General features: G+C 58.6%; 3 protein-coding genes across 4 annotated transcripts; all 3 read right to left on the bottom strand.

The window, feature by feature from the left end:
• Positions 1-1,708: 1,708 nt before the first annotated feature.
• LOC149523489 (uncharacterized) lies at positions 1,709-5,538 on the bottom strand. The gene is made up of 4 exons (XM_089769385.1): positions 5,205-5,538; positions 3,553-3,575; positions 2,129-2,244; positions 1,709-1,916 (listed from the first exon to the last, which is right to left on the bottom strand). Exons 1-4 carry the CDS (start codon positions 5,515-5,517, stop codon positions 1,850-1,852), a joined length of 519 nt encoding a protein of 172 aa, XP_089625511.1. The 5' UTR covers positions 5,518-5,538; the 3' UTR covers positions 1,709-1,849.
• Positions 5,539-8,091: 2,553 nt separating this feature from the next.
• Positions 8,092-12,030, bottom strand: LOC102456901 (ovomucoid-like). The gene is made up of 4 exons (XM_006110207.5): positions 10,992-12,030; positions 10,058-10,080; positions 9,079-9,194; positions 8,092-8,302 (listed from the first exon to the last, which is right to left on the bottom strand). The coding sequence occupies exons 1-4, from the start codon at positions 11,047-11,049 to the stop codon at positions 8,257-8,259; spliced, it is 243 nt and encodes an 80-aa protein (XP_006110269.3). The 5' UTR covers positions 11,050-12,030; the 3' UTR covers positions 8,092-8,256.
• Positions 12,031-13,063: 1,033 nt separating this feature from the next.
• LOC142818759 (ovomucoid-like) lies at positions 13,064-16,972 on the bottom strand. Of its 2 annotated transcripts, XM_075900660.2 has the most exons (5): positions 16,742-16,972; positions 15,026-15,162; positions 14,226-14,248; positions 13,450-13,565; positions 13,064-13,254 (listed from the first exon to the last, which is right to left on the bottom strand). In XM_075900660.2, the coding sequence occupies exons 2-5, from the start codon at positions 15,081-15,083 to the stop codon at positions 13,209-13,211; spliced, it is 243 nt and encodes an 80-aa protein (XP_075756775.1). In that variant the 5' UTR covers positions 15,084-15,162; positions 16,742-16,972; the 3' UTR covers positions 13,064-13,208. The 2 variants fall into 2 exon arrangements, with proteins under 2 accessions (XP_075756775.1, XP_075756774.1); XM_075900659.2 differs by lacking the exon at positions 15,026-15,162 and having other exon boundaries at positions 16,742-16,946.
• Positions 16,973-17,218: the final 246 nt, after the last annotated feature.

Raw genomic sequence — 17,218 nt, 5'->3', positions numbered from 1 at the left:
ACCAATTGGGCAGTGCAGACCCTGTGGAGGAGAAAGTCAGAGCATGCACCTCCTGGGTCTCTGGGCAGGGGGAGGTCATGGGAGGAACCCTGCCTGGATCCACGTGGGCACAAGGGCTCCCAGGGCAGGAGAAGGACAAGCCATGCACAGCTCTGCCCTCCCAAGCAGGCAAGGCCCCACCTTTGTCTGGGTTAGAACCTGCAATGGGTCCTCGGTGGGCCCAGAGCCTAGTGGTTAGTGTCCGCTCGGTGGTGGGGCAGTGGTAGGGCACTGCCCTCGGAGGAACAGCAGCAGCATTTGGCCTCCAGGAGCGGCCCTCTGTGCCACCTTCCTTGGGCCGTCCCCACCACTGCTTCCCTCCCTCCCTCCCTCAGCGCCTGGCCCTAGCGCAGGAGAAAGGAAACGGAACCCAAACTGCCCGCCCCTTCGGAAAGCTTTGTCCAGCCTCTCTGGCGGGAGTCTGCAGGGTAGCTCTGTTCTGCCCGGCCTCACCGCCCCCGAGCCGCATGGGCCCCTTTCCAATCCCGTCTCTGGCTGGAGCATCCTCAGCAGGACCGGAGGGGCAGGGCCAAGAGGACAGTCCTGCAACCCAGCCCATTTCCGGGAGCAGGTTTTGCCCCGCTCCCCGGAAGGGTTCCAGCCCCACCCGCCCCGGCTGTTCCCCCGGCCACGGCCTCTTGCTGCAGCTTTGCTCAGGGACTCCTGACTTGGCCCATGGCTAGCACTCGGAGAGGGAGCCAGACACTGGGAACGTGCCCGGTGGTTGCACATGCAGGTCGCTAGCAGGGGGGCTGGCTGCAGGGAACTACCAACGGTGGAGCCGTTTGCTTCCTGTCACTGGTCACTGCCCGTCCTGCTCCGCCAGCCCTGGCTGGAAGCTGGGCAGAGCCTGTGAGAGACCCTGGAGAGCAGAGCCCCTTCTAGGAGAGCGGAAAAACCACCGAGGTAACGGACTCCGCTGAGTTTCCTTTATTGCGCAGGCAGGGGGATGGGCCGCGACCAGCCGACCTCAGAGCCTGGTCACTTCCTTTAGGAGAGACACGTGAGGGGGAATCCCCCCCCAAAGCAGTCGCCAGTCGCCGGGTGTCCCCCCCTTCCTCAGCGAGACCTGGCAGAGGCCGTTCGGCCAGACCTCCAAAGAGGGATCTAAGAGGATAACCAGGAAACTGGAGGGGGTGGAGCAGCGCCCGGCCCTTGGCAAATCTGGCCTGGTCCCACTGTGGGTAGGGGCTCTCCAGCCCCGCCAAAGCACCACGGCAGGGGGACAATCCAGCCCAGCTGTGGTGGGCCGCTCAAGCCCAGCCGTGCTGGAGTGCTCCCCACCCCCGTGAATCCGTTAACTGGTTCACTCTCATGTTTAACCAGGTAACTAGTGAAAGAGGGTTTGACACCCCCACCTCCCGCTTCGCTTCAGGCCCCTGTCAGCGGGGGAGTCCAAGCAGGGCCCCCGAGCCGTTCCGGCTGCACCTCCCGCCCCCGCCCCGCTCAGTGCCTGCTGCCTCGGGGAGCTGAACCCCACGGGGACCAGCCCAGGCCGCGCGCCCACGGCTGGAACGTCTCCGCAGGGCGATGGAAGCAGGGAACTCCCAACGGTGGAGCCGTTTCCTTCCTGTCACTGGTCACTGCGCGTTGTGCTCCGCCAGCCCTGGCTGGAAGCTGCAGAGCAGAGCCCCTTCTAGGAGAGCGGAAAAACCACTGAGGCAATGGATGATGCTGAGTTTCCTTTATTGCGCGGGCAGGGGGATGGGCAGCGACGCTACTGGGGCCAGGCCGTGGAGGTGGGGTGGGAAGGTGGCTCCGTGCGGGGCTCTGCTCGTGGGAGCGAACAGCACACGGGGCTCAGCTCCTGTCAGCGCTGGGCGCCGAGGAATCTGCATTCTCCATTGTGCGCGAAGCAAAGGCTGCCGAGCTTCTTGCTGCAGGGAGAGAGACACAGAGCGCAGGGCTGTCACCTTATGAGCAAGGAGGCCAAAACGTCTTTCAAGGCCACATTCGGCTCAGTCACCAGGGCAGGAGCACTGGACACACGCCTGCCCCAGGTTCCAGGCCGAGGGGCGCAGGCAGGGCCGTGCGGGACGGCACAGCTGCAATTGAGTTTTTGGAAAGGGGCCGTTTTCCAGTTACTTACAAGACTGCCATGCAAAAGGTGCATTTGTTGCTGTACGTGGTGATATCACTGCCACAGACAGGGTCGTACCTCTTGTTGCAGGCTGACGGAGGCTTTTTGTATTCACTGCAGAAACCCTGCAGAAACATCAGCATTGCTCTTAGCGTTCTTGCCTGCATTGCAGTGGGGCCTCGACGTTTCCCCCTTCCCTGGGGCTGGGGGATCTCTGAACACAGGGAAGGGACAGCGCCTGCCCCTAGGAGCTCATGGAATCTAACCCTCTGCCCTGTTGTGACATAGTGGGGGTCCCTTGCTGGTTGCTATGCTGGGCAGTGGGCTGTGAGTGACCCCACTGGCTGCTGTCTGCAGCACGGCCCAGCAGGGCAGGGGATGAGTCATTATGCAAGGGGGCTTCGAACCTGTCTGACCAGTTATCTCCCAGAGAGTGGAACAATGGGAAGAAGGGGAGGGGAGCCCTGGCTGGGGGCAGGGCTGGAAGTGAGGGAGTTTGGTTTCTGGCTGGTTTCATGGAGGAAGCAGCCTAGGGAAAGGGGCTGGGATTTAGGGGCCCAGTCTCCCCCATCTCAAGGGGGCTGAGGCATCCTAGGCCTGCCCTGTAACCAGATTCCATCTGTGCTGTGCTGTATCCTGGAGAAGCAATAAACTCCCTCTGTTCTACTGGCTGGTGGAGTCTGTCTGTGCCACTATGGGGGTGCAGGAGACGGGAAATCCCAAAGCGCCGTCACACCCGTCTCTGCTGATTTTTGACTGACTGACCGCCCAGGTCCCCTCTCGCTGGCCGGCAGAGCTGAGCCCTCTCCCTGGTGCAAGAGACCCTGCAGAGCCCTTGTCACACGTGTGAGCGCAGGGGCATCGCCTTCAGCCTTCATGCTCTTGTGAGTGAGACCTTCCCCTCCCCTGTTGTGTCTCAGAGTCGCTCCCTGCTCTTCCCACAGGCCCATCCCTGAGTGCCCTGGGCAACAGCGCCTGGGATCCGCCCCTCGGGGCACGTGGCTTGTGTCTCCTCGGCAGTCAGACACCCTTGGCTAGCTCAGGTCGGCTGATGTGTGGTCGGGCTGCACAATTGCTGAGCAGACATTCGGGTTCGGGCTGCGGGCCGAGCTGTGGTGCCCCACAAGGGGGGAGGGTCCCAGAGCCCAAACAGGAATCGTTAGTCCTGGAGTCCAAGAGCTGTCAACTCAAGTCAGTTGACTCAGTCAAGGGATGCCCAGGCCTTGGGTGCCTTGTTCCAGTGCAACATACCCAGAGGTGCTCAGCTCCAGAGATTCACCTCTCCCCTCAGTAGGGCACAGAGCAGAGTCTGCTCCCGCTCTGACTTCTGAGTTCTAGCACGTGGCTAACCCAGAAATCATGGTCCTTGTGATGCTACAACCCAGAGACCGGGGAAACAGGGCTCTTCATGAACAAAGAGGAGTTCAACTTACCTCACCAGGCTGGCCAGCAGCATCTAGAACAAAACCCAGAGAGAAATGACACCATGAAGGGAAATGTTGGTGGGAAAGTCAGTTAAAAATGTTCCTCCCTGTGTCAGACACAGCACACAGCTTCCTAGGCAGCACGGAAATATTAGCAGGAAGTGTCTCGCTTACAACACTCCGGCTAACGCACCTCAGAATGATGTATTTCTTCACTCAGCACACAGGGAACCTGTGGAACTCCTTGCCAGAGGATGTTGTGAAGGTCAAGACACTAACAGGGTTCCCCCCACAAAAAAAGCTAGATACATTCATGGAAGATAGCTCCATCAAATGCTGCCTCTTCTCTCTGTTTGTCAGAGGCTGGGAATGGGTGACGGAGACGGATCCCTTGATGGTTTTCTGCTCTGTTCACTCCCTCTGGGGCACCTGGCATTGGCCGCTGTGGGCAGACAGGACACTGGGATAGATGGACCTTTGGTCTGACCCAGTGTAGCCGTTCTTATATTCTGATCTAAAGGCCCATTATGTCAAATAACTGGAGTCATTCTGCTGATATGAAAAATTCGACTAAGTTGACTGAGCCTGCAGGAGTTCCAGACAGATGGGTGCAGGCAGGGGACTGAATTGTGTTACGACTGTTAATTAATAGGTTATTCAGTGTGTGTTTACTTGGCTGCTCTGCCAAAGAAGCATTTGTTGCTGTAAGTTCTCCCGCCAATGCCACCAATGGGGTCGTGCTCACGGCAGAACCCGACACGAGTGTCACTATTCCTGCCGGTGTCGTGTCTGTGCTGAGTAGTGCCCCAGTGTTCTCTTGGTGCCGGGTGTGCCATGGACACAGAGGAAGGGACACGCCCTGCCCCGAGAGCTCCCGCTACCTCACCCTGCTCCTCCTCTCTTTCCACTGTGGGTCGGATGAGCTGACTTCCCAGCTCCCCTCCCGCTGCCTGGAGGGCTGAGCCCATCCCCCGGTCTCCGAGTCTCCTCCAAACCCACCCCACAAAGTGTCTGAGCGAAGGCGTGTCCGGTGTGCCAGCTACAGTCCCATGGGTCCCCACCAATGCCTTTCCCTGCGCCTCCACAGGCTGGGCCATCGCAGCTCTCGTTGGCTGCCCATCGGCGATCCCGGCCAACGGGAGCGACGGGAAGTCATGTGTTCTGGGACACCACTCCCCACCGCTCCCATTGTCCGGGAACGGCGATCCACGGCCACAGAGAGCTGCGATCGCCGACACTGTGGGGTGCAGGGAAAGACAGCGGGGGCGCCCCGCCAGCAGCTAACACTGGCAGGCTGCCTGCCGCCTTTCTACTGCCCACCCCGGGGTAGGGTCTGCTCCCACAGTGTCTCACGAGTTCCACCTGTCTCCTACCCGGGGACTGTGACAGACAGCGTCACGGAGGGTAACACGCCCGGGGTCACCCCTGCAATCCCAGCCCCCGGCCGGCAGTGAGTTGCTCCCCAGGCGTCTGCAGCTCCCCGACCGGCATCTGCATAAAGGCCCCTCGTGGCCCCTCACTCGCATCTTTCCCCGGGAAACTGCCTCTGCAGCGAGCCCCTTCCCCTGCCGCGTCCTGGCCCCCAAGCGCCCGGAGCTGGTGCTGAGCTGGCTTCTCACAGCCCAGCCCCGCCGGACGACAGGCCCCAGATGCCCACTCACCCAGACAGCTGGGCAGGAGTCCCAGGGCGAGGAGCACGGCGAGAGCGGCTGTCTTCATGGTGGCCATGGTTCGTGGCTCTGCACAGTCGGTTCGTGCGGCACTCGGCAGACGATCACGCAATGCAGCCCGGGGTGGAGATCTCATATATACAGAGTGTGCGTGGGTTAGGAAATCCCTGTGAAACCACCGATTGTAGAAACCATCCCAGCCAACGGCCATTCCCTGCTCCCCATGCGCGCTGTCCGGTTGGGCCGCTAGGTCAGATTTGTTGTTCTGTGATTGGTCGACACTTGCCAACACAGGATAAAGCATTAGCTGACTAAGAGCAAACCCTCCTGTCGTGCACGAGAGTCGTCGTTCTCACGAGCACAGGGGTTTGCACGAGGAACGGCAGCCCCAACTGAAGCAATCTCGCATCACTGGGTGCTCGTGAGTAGGGCAAGAATGCGGCAGCCTCAGATACCTTGGGGACATCAACAAAGAGTAGCCAGGGACGGGTAAACTGCCCTTGACACGTGGGCACGTTCTGCGTCAGCCTGTGCCTCGCTTGGAGCACCATTGCAGAAGAAGGCCGATTATTTGTATTCAATCAGGTGCGTCCAGGGCTCTGTCAGTGGCTGAGAACCGCCACCTCGCATCCCCGTCACGCTCCTCTTTGCTGCCCCGCACCAGAAAGCGCCATGTGGCGGGGTCCATGTGCCCTTTGCCTCTAGTCTGTCGGTACGACAGCGGGGCACTTAGCTCTCGGCCCGTGTGCAGTCAGTGTGTTAAAGGAGAGAGGGCCGGTCCAGCACTGGGACAGCAGATGGCTGGGCTGGGTCCAAAGGAGCGGGGCAGGCGGTGGCTGCGCACACGGGCAGGAGGGCAGCACGGACCCAGGCAGAGGGACCCCTCGGCTTTGTCTGTTCCTGTGGGCCGTGGTACCCAGGGTGCCTGCAGGTCGTTCCGGCAGCCCCATTGCAGAAATGCTCCATGCAAGCAGGGGCGCCTCTAGGGGGCCTGCAGGACACGCCATGCACGTGGGCTCACGGCCAGGGCGGGGCTCAGATCCAGAGGTGAAAGCTAGTGCCCCCCAGCGCGGCGCTCCGGCAAGAGGAATCCGGCGGGCTCGGGCGCTCCCATCTGGGCTCCCAGAGCTCTGCCGAAGGCTCCCTTGCTAAGAAGCAGGCAGCCAGGCAGATAGATGGGTGAAAGGGGCTGGCTGGGGGTGTGCTTCCCCCACCCCGGTCTGGGCCTGCCCCCGTGCCTAGACACCACCCCACACACCTTTAGGAAGGGGAGGGGCTTCAGCCACGTGTCCCTGGAACCCTGCTGCGCCTCCCTTCCCCTGACGCTCAGGGCGCGAGGGGACCGTGTCCGGGGAGGAGCAGAAGAGACATCACACAAGCTGCGCACTCCCCCTTGTCCCCTATCCTCGGGGGAAGAGGAAGGGCAGCAGCAACCCGAGATGTGCAGCTGTCGCCCCTCTGCCCCCCAAAATAGTGCCCGTCCCCCCTGCACTCACCCATACACCTCCAGTGCCCTGCCCTGACCACCCACTGCCAGCATCCTGTCCTGCTGCCTGCGCCCCCCACACTCTCCCTCCCTGACCCCCCAGAGAGTGCAGCCGACAGTACCTGTAAGGAACTGACATCATTTCCCCGTGTCTTTAAATGACACACGAGGCACAGTTACAACCCCTGAGCAAATGGGGCACAGTAATTCCCGGGGCCTCCTCGGCGGCACCCCGGTTTATCTCGGCCGTCGCCGTCATGAATGGGGAGCCACATGCTTCCCCCTGTGCACACACCTCAGCTCGCCGCGCCTTCGCAATGCAGGCGTCAGCTCCGGCCACGGGAGCACTCGCCATTCCACGCTCTCGCCCACGGGCTGCCCGACCAGCCGACCTCAGAGCCCGGTCACTTCCTTTAGGAGAGACACGTGAGGGGGAACCCCCCCCCCCAAAGCAGTCGCCAGTCGCCGGGTGTCCCCCCCTTCCTCAGCGAGACCTGGCAGAGGCCGTTCGGCCAGACCTCCAAAGAGGGATCTAAGAGGATAACCAGGAAACTGGAGGGGGTGGAGCAGGGCCCGGCCCGTGGCAAATCTGGCCTGGGCCCACTGTGGGCAGGGGCCACAAAGATTAACATCTCCGCGGAACAGGGCATTCTCAGCTTCTGCGCCCAGGCTGTGGAATTCTCTTCCTCGGGATGTTCTCGTGGCGCCAACGCTAGCGTCAGGCTAAAGCCGCCCTTTTTACTCGTGCTTTTATTAATGTTTGAGTCTGGATGTGTGTTCCTCCGCTCTGTGTTTTTAGCTGGTTATGCCCCTCTGGGGTCTCATATTTTAAATGTGCATATATCTTTGTATTTTTTGGTTTGTTTTTGTAAGCAGCCTTGAATATTTGAAAGAGAAAGGCGGAGTAAACATATTGAAATAAAATCAATCCATAAAAAGCAGCCCCCACCCACGGCAGGGTGGGCGGGTGGGCCGCTCAAGCCCAGCCGTGCTGGAGTGTCCCCCGCCCCCGTGAATCTGTTAACTGGTTCACTCTCATGTTTAACCAGGTAACTAGTGAAAGAGGGTTTGACACCCCCACCTCCCGCTTCGCTTCAGGCCCCTGTCAGCGGGTGAGTCCAAGCAGGGCCCCCGAGCCGTTCCGGCTGCACCTCCCGCCCCCGCCCCGCTCAGTGCCTGCTGCCTCGGGGAGCTGAACCCCACGGGGACCAGCCCAGGCCGCGCGCCCACGGCTGGAACGTCTCCGCAGGGCGATGGAAGCAGGGAACTCCCAACGGTGGAGCCGTTTCCTTCCTGTCACTGGTCACTGCGCGTTGTGCTCCGCCAGCCCTGGCTGGAAGCCGCAGAGCAGAGCCCCTTCTAGGAGAGCGGAAAAACCACTGAGGCAACGGACAAGGCTGAGTTTCCTTTATTGCGCAGGCAGAGGGATGGGCAGCGACGCTGCTGGGACCAGGCCGTGGAGGAGGGACGGGAAGGTGGCTGCGTGCGGGGCTCTGCTCGTGGGAGCGAACAGCAAACGGGACTCAGCTCCTGTCCGCGCTGGGCGCCGCTGAGCAATCAGCACGGTCCATAATAGGCAAAGCAAAGGCTGCCGAGCTTCTGACTGCAGGGAGAGAGACACAGAGCGAGGGCTGTTACTGGGAGGGAGGCCGAGCCCACGAAACTTCAGGAGCCACCTGCATTTTTGGTCAGTCTCCAAGGGGCCGCAGGACCAGGGTTTTTTTAAGTCCTTTGAGGGCATGTCTAGACTGCATCCCTCTGTCGGCAGAGGGGCGCAGATTGGGCAGATCGACAATGCAAATGAGGCAGGGATTTAAATATCCAGTGCCTAATTTGCATAAAAATGGCCGCCGCATTTTGCCAACTCAGCACTTCGTTGGCCAAAGGCGGCAGTCTAGAGGGGGTCTGCGGAGAAGAAAGCCTTTTTCAACAGAACCCTTATGCCACCCGCAAGGAGGTTTACAGGATCTGTCGAAAATGGCTTTGTTTCTCCGCAGACCCCTTCTAGACTGCTGCTTTTTGCCGACAACGTGCTGAGTCGGCAAAACGCAGGGGCCATTTTTATGGAAATTAGGCATGTGATATTTAAATCCCTGCCTCATTTGCAATGTCGACCTGCCTCATCAGCATCCCTCTGCCGCCAGAGGGATGCAGTCTAGACATGCCCTTAGTTACAGACTAACAGAGCTCCCCCGCCCCCCGAGGGTAACTGGCAGGGCCTCCTTTGGCTCAGTCGCCAGGGCCCGTTGGCTGGCAGGGGCACTGGACAAACACGTGGCCAGGCTCTAGGCGGCGCAGACCGACGGGCGCAGGCCGGGGTGAGCGGCAGCACAGCTGCGCTGGGGATTTTACGAACGGGACGCTCGCCGTGGGACTCACAAGACGGCGGCACAGAAGAAGCATTCGTTGGCGTAGGTGAGGCCATCGGTGCCGCAGACGGGATCGTAGATCTTGGGGCAGGCTCGCGGCGGTGTCTTGTACTTACTGCAGAAGCCCTACAGAGATCATCAGGAGTGCTATTACTGTCTGCATTTCTGTGGTGCCCCGATGCTCCCCCCCCCGCCCGCCCCCATGGGGTGGGCGATCTCTGAACACAGGGAAGGGACAGCCCCTGCCCCATGGAGCGCCCTGTGTCTAACCCTGTCCCCTGTCTCTGCTGATCTTCTGACCGACTGACCGCCCGGGTCCCCTCGCGCTGCCAGGCGGAGCTGAGCCATCTCCCTGGTGCGAGACGCTTCAGAGCCCTCGTCACACGTTGTGTGCGCGAAGGGGCATCTCCTGACGGGGGATACTCAGACAGAAAAACCTTCACGCACTTGTGGGACTCTCCCCTCCCCTGCTGTGTCTCAGAGTCGCTCCCTGCTCTTCCCACAGGCCCATCCTCGCCTGCCCTGGGCAACAGCGCATGGGATCCGCCCCTCGGCCCACGTGGCTCGTGTCTCCCCTGCCGTCAGACACCCCTGGCTAGCTCAGGTCTGTTGACTTGGGGTCGGGCTGCTGTGTAGACAGTAGGATTTGGGCTGGAGACTGCACTGCAGAGCCCTACGATGGGGGAAGATCCCAGAGCCTGAACCTCTACAGTCATTTTTAGCCCTGCAGCCAAAGGCCGGTGAGCCCAAGTAATTACTCGGTCAAGCCATGGCCAAGCCAGGGGTGTTTCTTTCTGACCTAGACATACCCGGAGAGCTCAGATCCAGAGATTCCCCTCTCCCCTCACTAAGCCACGAGGCAGAGTCTGCTCCTGTTTGGACCTCTGACCTCTGGCACGTTTCTGACCCAGAGCTCATGCTCCTTGTGATGCTACAACCCAGAGATGGGGGAAGCGACTCTTCATGAACAGGGAGGGGTTTCAACTTACCTCATCAGCCTTGCTACCAGCATCTACAACAAAACCCAGAGAGAAACAACACCGTGAAGGGAAATGTTGGAAGGAAAGTCCGTTACAAACATGCCTCCCTGTGTCAGACATGGCCTGGAGCTTCCTCACCGGCACAGAAATCGTAGCTGACGGGTCTCACTCACGACTCTTCTGCTAGCACCCCCAGAAGGAAGTCTGCTTTTTTTGCAACAGTGTCACACCATTGACTCATATTTAGCTTGTGGGCCACCATGACTGCCAGATCCCATCCCTCCATGCGCCTCCCAGGCTGGCATCTCCTTTGTTGCAACTGATTGGTCCTTTTCTGCATTTCACCCTATCGGGACCATTTCGCCAGTTTGCTTCCCGTGGCTTCCTTTGGCTAGAACCGGCAAACCGGAGCCATTGGGGGCCATGAGGCCTCCTGGCCTCAGAGCCTTTAGGGAAACAGAGGCACGGGCCTGCCGGTGGCCTTCCCAAAGAGGTCCCTGGCCCATTAGCCAGGCGCTAACCCCATGCCCCTGGCCAACAGCCTCTGGAAGAAAACACAGATGCCAAGGGAAATGTCACGGGGAAATCAGCTGAAACCTTCATCTGTGCCAAGGACAATGGAGTGTGGGAAGGTTCCTGCCCCCCCATCCCATTGCTGTGACAGACCCACAGAGGGTAACGCGCCCAGGGTCACCCCTGCAGTCCCAGGCCGGCAGTGAGTTGCTCCCCAGGCGTCTGCAGCTCCCCGACCGGCATCTGCATAAAGGCCCCTCGTGGCCCCTCACTCGCATCTTTCCCCGGGAAACTGCCTCTGCAGCGAGCCCCTTCCCCTGCCGCGTCCTGGCCCCCAAGCGCCCGGAGCTGGTGCTGAGCTGGCTTCTCACAGCCCAGCCCCGCGGGCTGTCAGGCCAGAGCTCTGGGCAGGCCCCAGCCACCTACTCACCCAGACAGCTGAGCAGGAGTCCCAGGGCGAGGAGCACGGCGAGAGCAGCTGTCTTCATGGTGGCCGTGGTTCGTGGCTCTGCACAGTCGGTTACTGCGGCGCTCGGCAGATGTTCTCGCAGTGCAGCCCAGGGGTGGAGATCTCATATATAGAGACTAGAGGTTGGCTCTCCATGAAACTGCCACTGATTCTGGAAACCGTTCCAGCCAATGGCCATTCTCTGCTCCTCATTCATGATGTCTGGTTGGGCCTCTATCCGAGATGCACATTTGTCGTCTTGCGATTGGTTGGTTGACACTTGCCAACGGAGGACAAAGCATTAACGGACAATAGCAAGCCATCCTTCCATGCATGAGAGCTGTCATTGTCCCACGGGCACAGGGGTTTGCATGAAGAGCAGCCGTTCCCGAGCCTGAACCGAGACAATCGCACATTCCTGGATGTGTGTAGATAGGACAAGAATGTGGCTGTCTAGATGCCTTTGGGGACAGCAACAAAGAGTAGCCAAGGAAGGTTAAACTGCCCTGACGTACTCTGCATCAGCCTTTGTCTAGCTTGTTGCTCCAGTGCACAGGTTCTTTACATTCAATCGGGTGTGTCCAGGGCTCTGTCGGTGGCTGAGAACCACCAACTTGCATCCCTGTCACATTCCTCTTTGCAGTCCCGCACCAGAAACCGGCCTATGCCAGGGTCCCTGTACGGTCTGTCTGTACAACAGTGGGGCACGTAGATCTTGTCCAACTTGCAGCCAATGTGTTAATGGAGAGAGAGACGGTCCCCGCGCTGGGGCAGCAGATGGCTGGGCTGGGTCCAAAGGAGCTGGCCAGGCAGTGGCTGCACAGGAGGGCAGCACGGACACCTGGCGGAGGAACCCCTCGGCTGTGTAATTGTGCAGCCGTAGTACCCCGGGTGTTTGCAGGTTGTTCAGGTCGTACAGAGATGCTCCAAGTAGCTAAGTGGGTGCATGTTCTTGGGCAGCCACTGAGAGCAGGATCCACCCCCCCAGTGCTTGGAGCACAGACAGCCGGACGCCGAGGAGCCGGGCGACCACACCCGACACCCGGCAGTAGGGGTGCAGCGCTCCAGAGCGGCGGGTGCAGAACCCACTCCGGGGAGCTGCATGCAGATCCTCTGAGAGGAAAGGCAATGAGAGGGGTCCTGACGGGCACGTTGCCAGTGCTGCACTTTCTATCCCCTGGCCAGGCCGCACAATCCCTCCTCCAAGGCCGGCAAATGATGCCAGCGGGAGCCTGGCCCTACCGCCCGAAGCCACACCCCTTCCCTCCAGACCGTGTGCCTTCAGCAACCTCTCCCCTCCCCACAGTCAAGCCTTGCCCAGCCCAGCTGAGGGGGGCTGCCGTGAGGTGTGGCCCCTTCCTCAAGGAGCAGCCCCAGCCCCTCCCGTGCGGTGGGGCAGCACAGGCAGTTTTGGGAAGGCAATGACTTCCCTTGCCTCCATACCCCGCTGGCCATGAACTCTGCCGAGAGCTGGTGTGACACAGGAGAGCGGCGTCCACCCCTTGGCCAGGGCAAATACAGCCTGGGAAAGAATCCAGCTGTGCGTGTTTGCTAAGCAATGGTGCGGGAGGTGGCAGCAGGGTCCCTGCCATGGCGGCTGAGCAGAGAACTTGTCCCCATGCAGGGATCGGCTGGTGAAAGGTCAAAGCAGAATGGGTCGGAAAGGGTCAGGCTCAGGGACCACACCAGGGTTTGCTCATCGGGTCTCCCGCAGGCAAAGCCCTGGCAGCAGGTGAGGTGAGAATCGCCAGCCCGAGGCTCCCTGACGGCATGTGACTGGCTGTTGCACTTTCTCTTCTCGTGATCTCTGCTCTGCAGGCTGCCCCACAGGTGACTCATGGTAGCACTTGGGAGGGTCACCATCGCCCTATCCCCGGCCAAAGCTTGGATTGCTAAGTGGCGTGCCCCCGCCTGGCCCTCTGGGTGGCACTCCCTGCGCATGCACCCCGCCCCGGCAGCACCCGTCACCACTGGGCTGCAGAGAGCCCGGGTCAGACCCTGGAGAGCAGGGTCCCTCCTTGGAAAGGGGAAAAAACTTCCACCAGGACAACGGATTCCACTGAGTTTCCTTTATTGCGATGCTGCCAGGAGCCGGGCCGTACACGTGGGACGGGAACGGGGCTCCGTGCAGGCATCTGCTCGTGGGAGCAGGCAGCAAATGGGGCTCAGCTCCCTGGTAGCGCTCAGCACCCGGAGGATTCAGCATTTTCCGTAATACGCAGCGCGAAGCCTGCCACGCTGACCCCTGGAGGGAAAGAGAGACAAGAGCTCAGGGAGGGCAACTTTCTGTAGGGCCTCATTCACCAGGGCCCGTTGGCTGGCAGGAGCACGGGACAGGCACTTGCCCCAGGCTCCAGGCCGACAGGCGCAGGCAGGGCCGTGAGCGACCGCACAACTGCATTGGAGTTTCTACCGAGGGGCCGCTAGCTCTGTGACTTACAAGGAGGCAGCGCAAAAGTAGCACTTGTTGCTGTACGTCTTGCCATCGGTGCCGCAGATGGGGCTGTACTCCATGGTGCACACCTGTGGAGGCGCTGAGTACTCGCTGCAGAACCCCTGCAGAGAACATCACATTGCTCTTAGCGTCATTGTCTGCACTGCAGCAGTGCCCTGACACCCCCGTCCCTCAACGGGGCGAGACGTGCTCTGAACACCGGGGAAGGGACAGCCCCTGCCCTGGGACTCGCAGTGTCTCACCCTCTCCCCTTTCTCTGCTGGTCTTCTGACCAACTGACTGACTGCCCGGGTGCCCTCTCGCTGCCAGGAGGAGCCGAGCCCCTCTCCCTGGTGCAACAGCGCGGGGAATCCATCCCTCGGGGCACGTGGCTTGTGTCTCCTCTGCAGTCAGACACCCCTGGCTAGCTCAGGTCAGCTGACTTGGGCTCGGGCTGCACAACTGCTGTGCGGACATTTGGGTGTGGTGGCCTGGACAGCTGCACACCAATCATTAGTCCTACAGACCAAGCGCTGCAAGCCTGAGTCAGCTAGCTCCTTCCAGCCATGGCCAGGCCGTGGGTGTTTTGTTCCAGTGTAAATGCACCGAGCACGACTCAGCTCCAGAGATTCACCTTTCCCCATCCAGGGCCGGGGCAGAGTCTGCTCTTGCTGTGAGCCATGAGTTCTAGCACGTTTCTAGCCCAGAGACTGGTCTCTGGGATGCTACAAACCAGGGATTGGGTAAAGTGACTGTGAATGAACAGGGAGAGTTTGACCTACCTTACCACGCTGTCCAGCAGCATCTAGAACAAAACCCAGACAGACACGACACAATGAAGAGAAATGTTGGAGGGAAAGTCAGTTAAAACATTCATCCCTGCCTAGGACAAGACATGCAGCTTCCTAACCAGCACAGGAAGCCCTGGTAGGAAGTGTCTTGCTTACAACACTCCCGCTCACAGAAAGTTGTTCGCTTGTTTTGTAACAGGGTTATCCTGCAGACTCTTATTTAACTTGTGGTCCACTGTGATCCCAGATCGTGTTCCCCAGCACTTCTTCCTACACAGCATGGGTGCAACTGGTTGTTCCTTCCTAAGCAGAATACTTTGCTTTTCTCCTGATTGATTTCATCCTATTTACCTGAGACTTTTTTTGCAGTTTGCCCAGCTCATTTTGAATTTTATTTTTATCCTCCAGGGCACTTGCAACCCCTCCTAGCTTGGTATTATCCACAAACTTTATGAATATAGTCTCCAGGCCATTATCGAAATCACTGATGGAGAGATTCAACAGAACCAGATCAAGGGCTGATCTTTGGGGGACTCCCGTTTGGTTTTACTGTGAGCCACTAATAACTACTCTCGAGGAGGGATTTTTCAACCAGGTGTGCTCCCACCTTATAATAGCTCCATCAAGGATTTGGTTATGAGAAGATCTCGCAAGACAGTATCAAAAGCCTTTCTAACGTCCAGCTATGTCACATCTACCGCTTCCCCCTTCCACAGGGGCTGCCCTGTCCGAGATAGCTATTAGGTTGGTTTGACAAGACTTGCTCTTGACAAATCCATGCTGCCTCTTACTTGTCACCTCTTCATCTTCTAGGTATTTGCAGACTGATTGCTTAATCATTTGCTCCATTGTCTTGCCAGGTACTGACGTTAAACTGACTGCTCAGGAATTCCACCAGTCTCAGAGAGGTAAACATGTTAGTCTGTATCTGAAAAAATAACCAGGAGTTCTGTGGTGCCTTAAAGAGGAACAGATTTCTTTGGGCATTAGCTTTCGTGGGTAAAACCCGCTTCATCAGAGGCACGGGAATCTCACCGTTTTCTTAATCCCGTGTTAAATCAACACCTATGTGTCAGTCCCATCGTTTAGCTTTCGAAACACAATCCTCTGCCACTTGAGCTGAAGGACTAGTCCTGTGAGCTACCAGCTCTAGTAATCCCCCGATGTCCTTTCACAGCTACCTGCAGCCACCTACAGCAGTGGAAGCAGGATTAGACCCATGGTAACCCCTAGCAAAAACAGCTAACGGCTTGGCGTCAATAGGCCTGTTACGGAGCAGTGCCTGTCAGAGACACTTCATGCCACAGCTGCCTTTTTGCCATTCGGTTTCCCGTCACTGCTCTGGAACCAGCCTCTCTCAGACTCCAGTTCAGGTGTCTTTGTTGTTCCCTGATCTCTCTCTAAGTGCGAGGGGCTTCCTGGTCTTGCTCATTAGGGGCTCTCTTCAGATACAGGTGAGCTGGTCTTCAGCAATCAGATTCCAAAGAGCCAGCCTGAGCAGCAAGGGTGAAACTGGACCCTCTGCCACAGTGAGCAACCTGCTTGTCTCACTCTGGCGTTCTTGTGTGTGCTCCTAGGAATAAACTGGGGGGACACTGCAAGCTTCCAGACAGAGAGCTTTACATTCCAGTTTCACATCAGTGTGCACATAACGAGGCACATTCACCCCTGCACTCCACAAAGGCTGTCTGATCCATCCAGGGACACTGCCCAGCAAATACCAGAATACCAACACTGGTGTCTCAGGAGCTCTGTCGCAAGATCCATGATCCACAACAGCCATAAAAACCTACGCGGCTGTCGCCAATCTCTCTTTTTTACGTCGGTGTGTCTTAAAACCTAAGTCATAGCAACGCATTGTGTTGTCTCAGCTGTCTGTCTCTTAACAAAACTGCCTCCGGTTCACTAAGCCCTCAGTACCCCAAGGAGATCTGGTTAACGAGGTCTTCAGCATCGCAAACTAGGGGTTAAGAAAAAGGCAAGTGTTTGGAAAGGCTCTAAGCCCTCTTGCATTCTATTATGGCAGCACCGTAGATCTTGTCATGCTAATTCAGTATCTTTGAATTCCATTGAAACAGGGCATGAGGCAATGCCTAGGTTACAAAAGCTAGGACAAAACGTTTCTGACCTACTCTCTGACCTACTTCTCTGACCTACTCTCTCAACCAGAACCGTAGCTCAGGAGAAATTCAGCTGCTCAGGGGATCACAGGGATGTTGGATTTCTAGGGGCTGGGAGCTTTTTGAGCTGCCTCAGTTGCTGGCAGAGTCATGGGTCTCCCAGCCAGAGAACCCCTGGAACCGCCCTTCAGAGCCATGGGATCAGGCCGGCCAGTCGGAGCTCAAGGAACCAGCCTGCTACTCCATGTCAGGATGGTGCAGGGGCAGCTCAGAAATAAACCAGCTACACTAGCCACAGAGGTGGGATACAAACCCCGGTACAAGTCAGAGTGAGGCCGACCCCGTCCTTCCAGGGCAGAGGTATCAGGGCAGGGCTCAGTGACTCACCCAGGTAGAGGCAGGAGAGGGCCAGAGAGAAGAGCAGAACGGCTGCTGTGATCTTCATGGCGAGGCGGCTGTCTGGTCTGCACTGGGCTCTCGGTGCTCTGCTCCGTTGGTAAACACCACAGACTGAGCCCTACAATCAAAAGGGTGCCGGAGAACCTGCCTGCAGGATGACATCATCCTAAAAAGTCATTCACAGCTCCCAGGTTCTCAAGGGCAATTGCAAGCTGTCAACAAGCTTTTCTCTACAAGTGGATTCCAGGGCAGGTAGGAAGACTTGCAAGTCACACCCTTGGTGTGGTGACTATGGGAGCCGTGCTGTGGGCACATAGCAACCAATGCGCCTTCTAATCTTTTCCATCCATGTGCAAAATACATTGTTATGTGCACGGAGGCATGTGCAAATGTGCCCCCTGGGACAGACGCAGACCAGCTGGCTGCTGCACACTGATGCAGGGAAAACATACTGGGGCTTGGGTG

This window comes from Pelodiscus sinensis, chromosome 16, assembly GCF_052426305.1.
Source record: "Pelodiscus sinensis isolate ZL-2025 chromosome 16, ASM5242630v1, whole genome shotgun sequence".
Lineage (NCBI taxonomy): Eukaryota > Metazoa > Chordata > Testudines > Trionychidae > Pelodiscus > Pelodiscus sinensis.
Note: the sequence above shows the minus strand (reverse complement) of the source record. Positions and strands in the feature narration are given on the sequence as shown.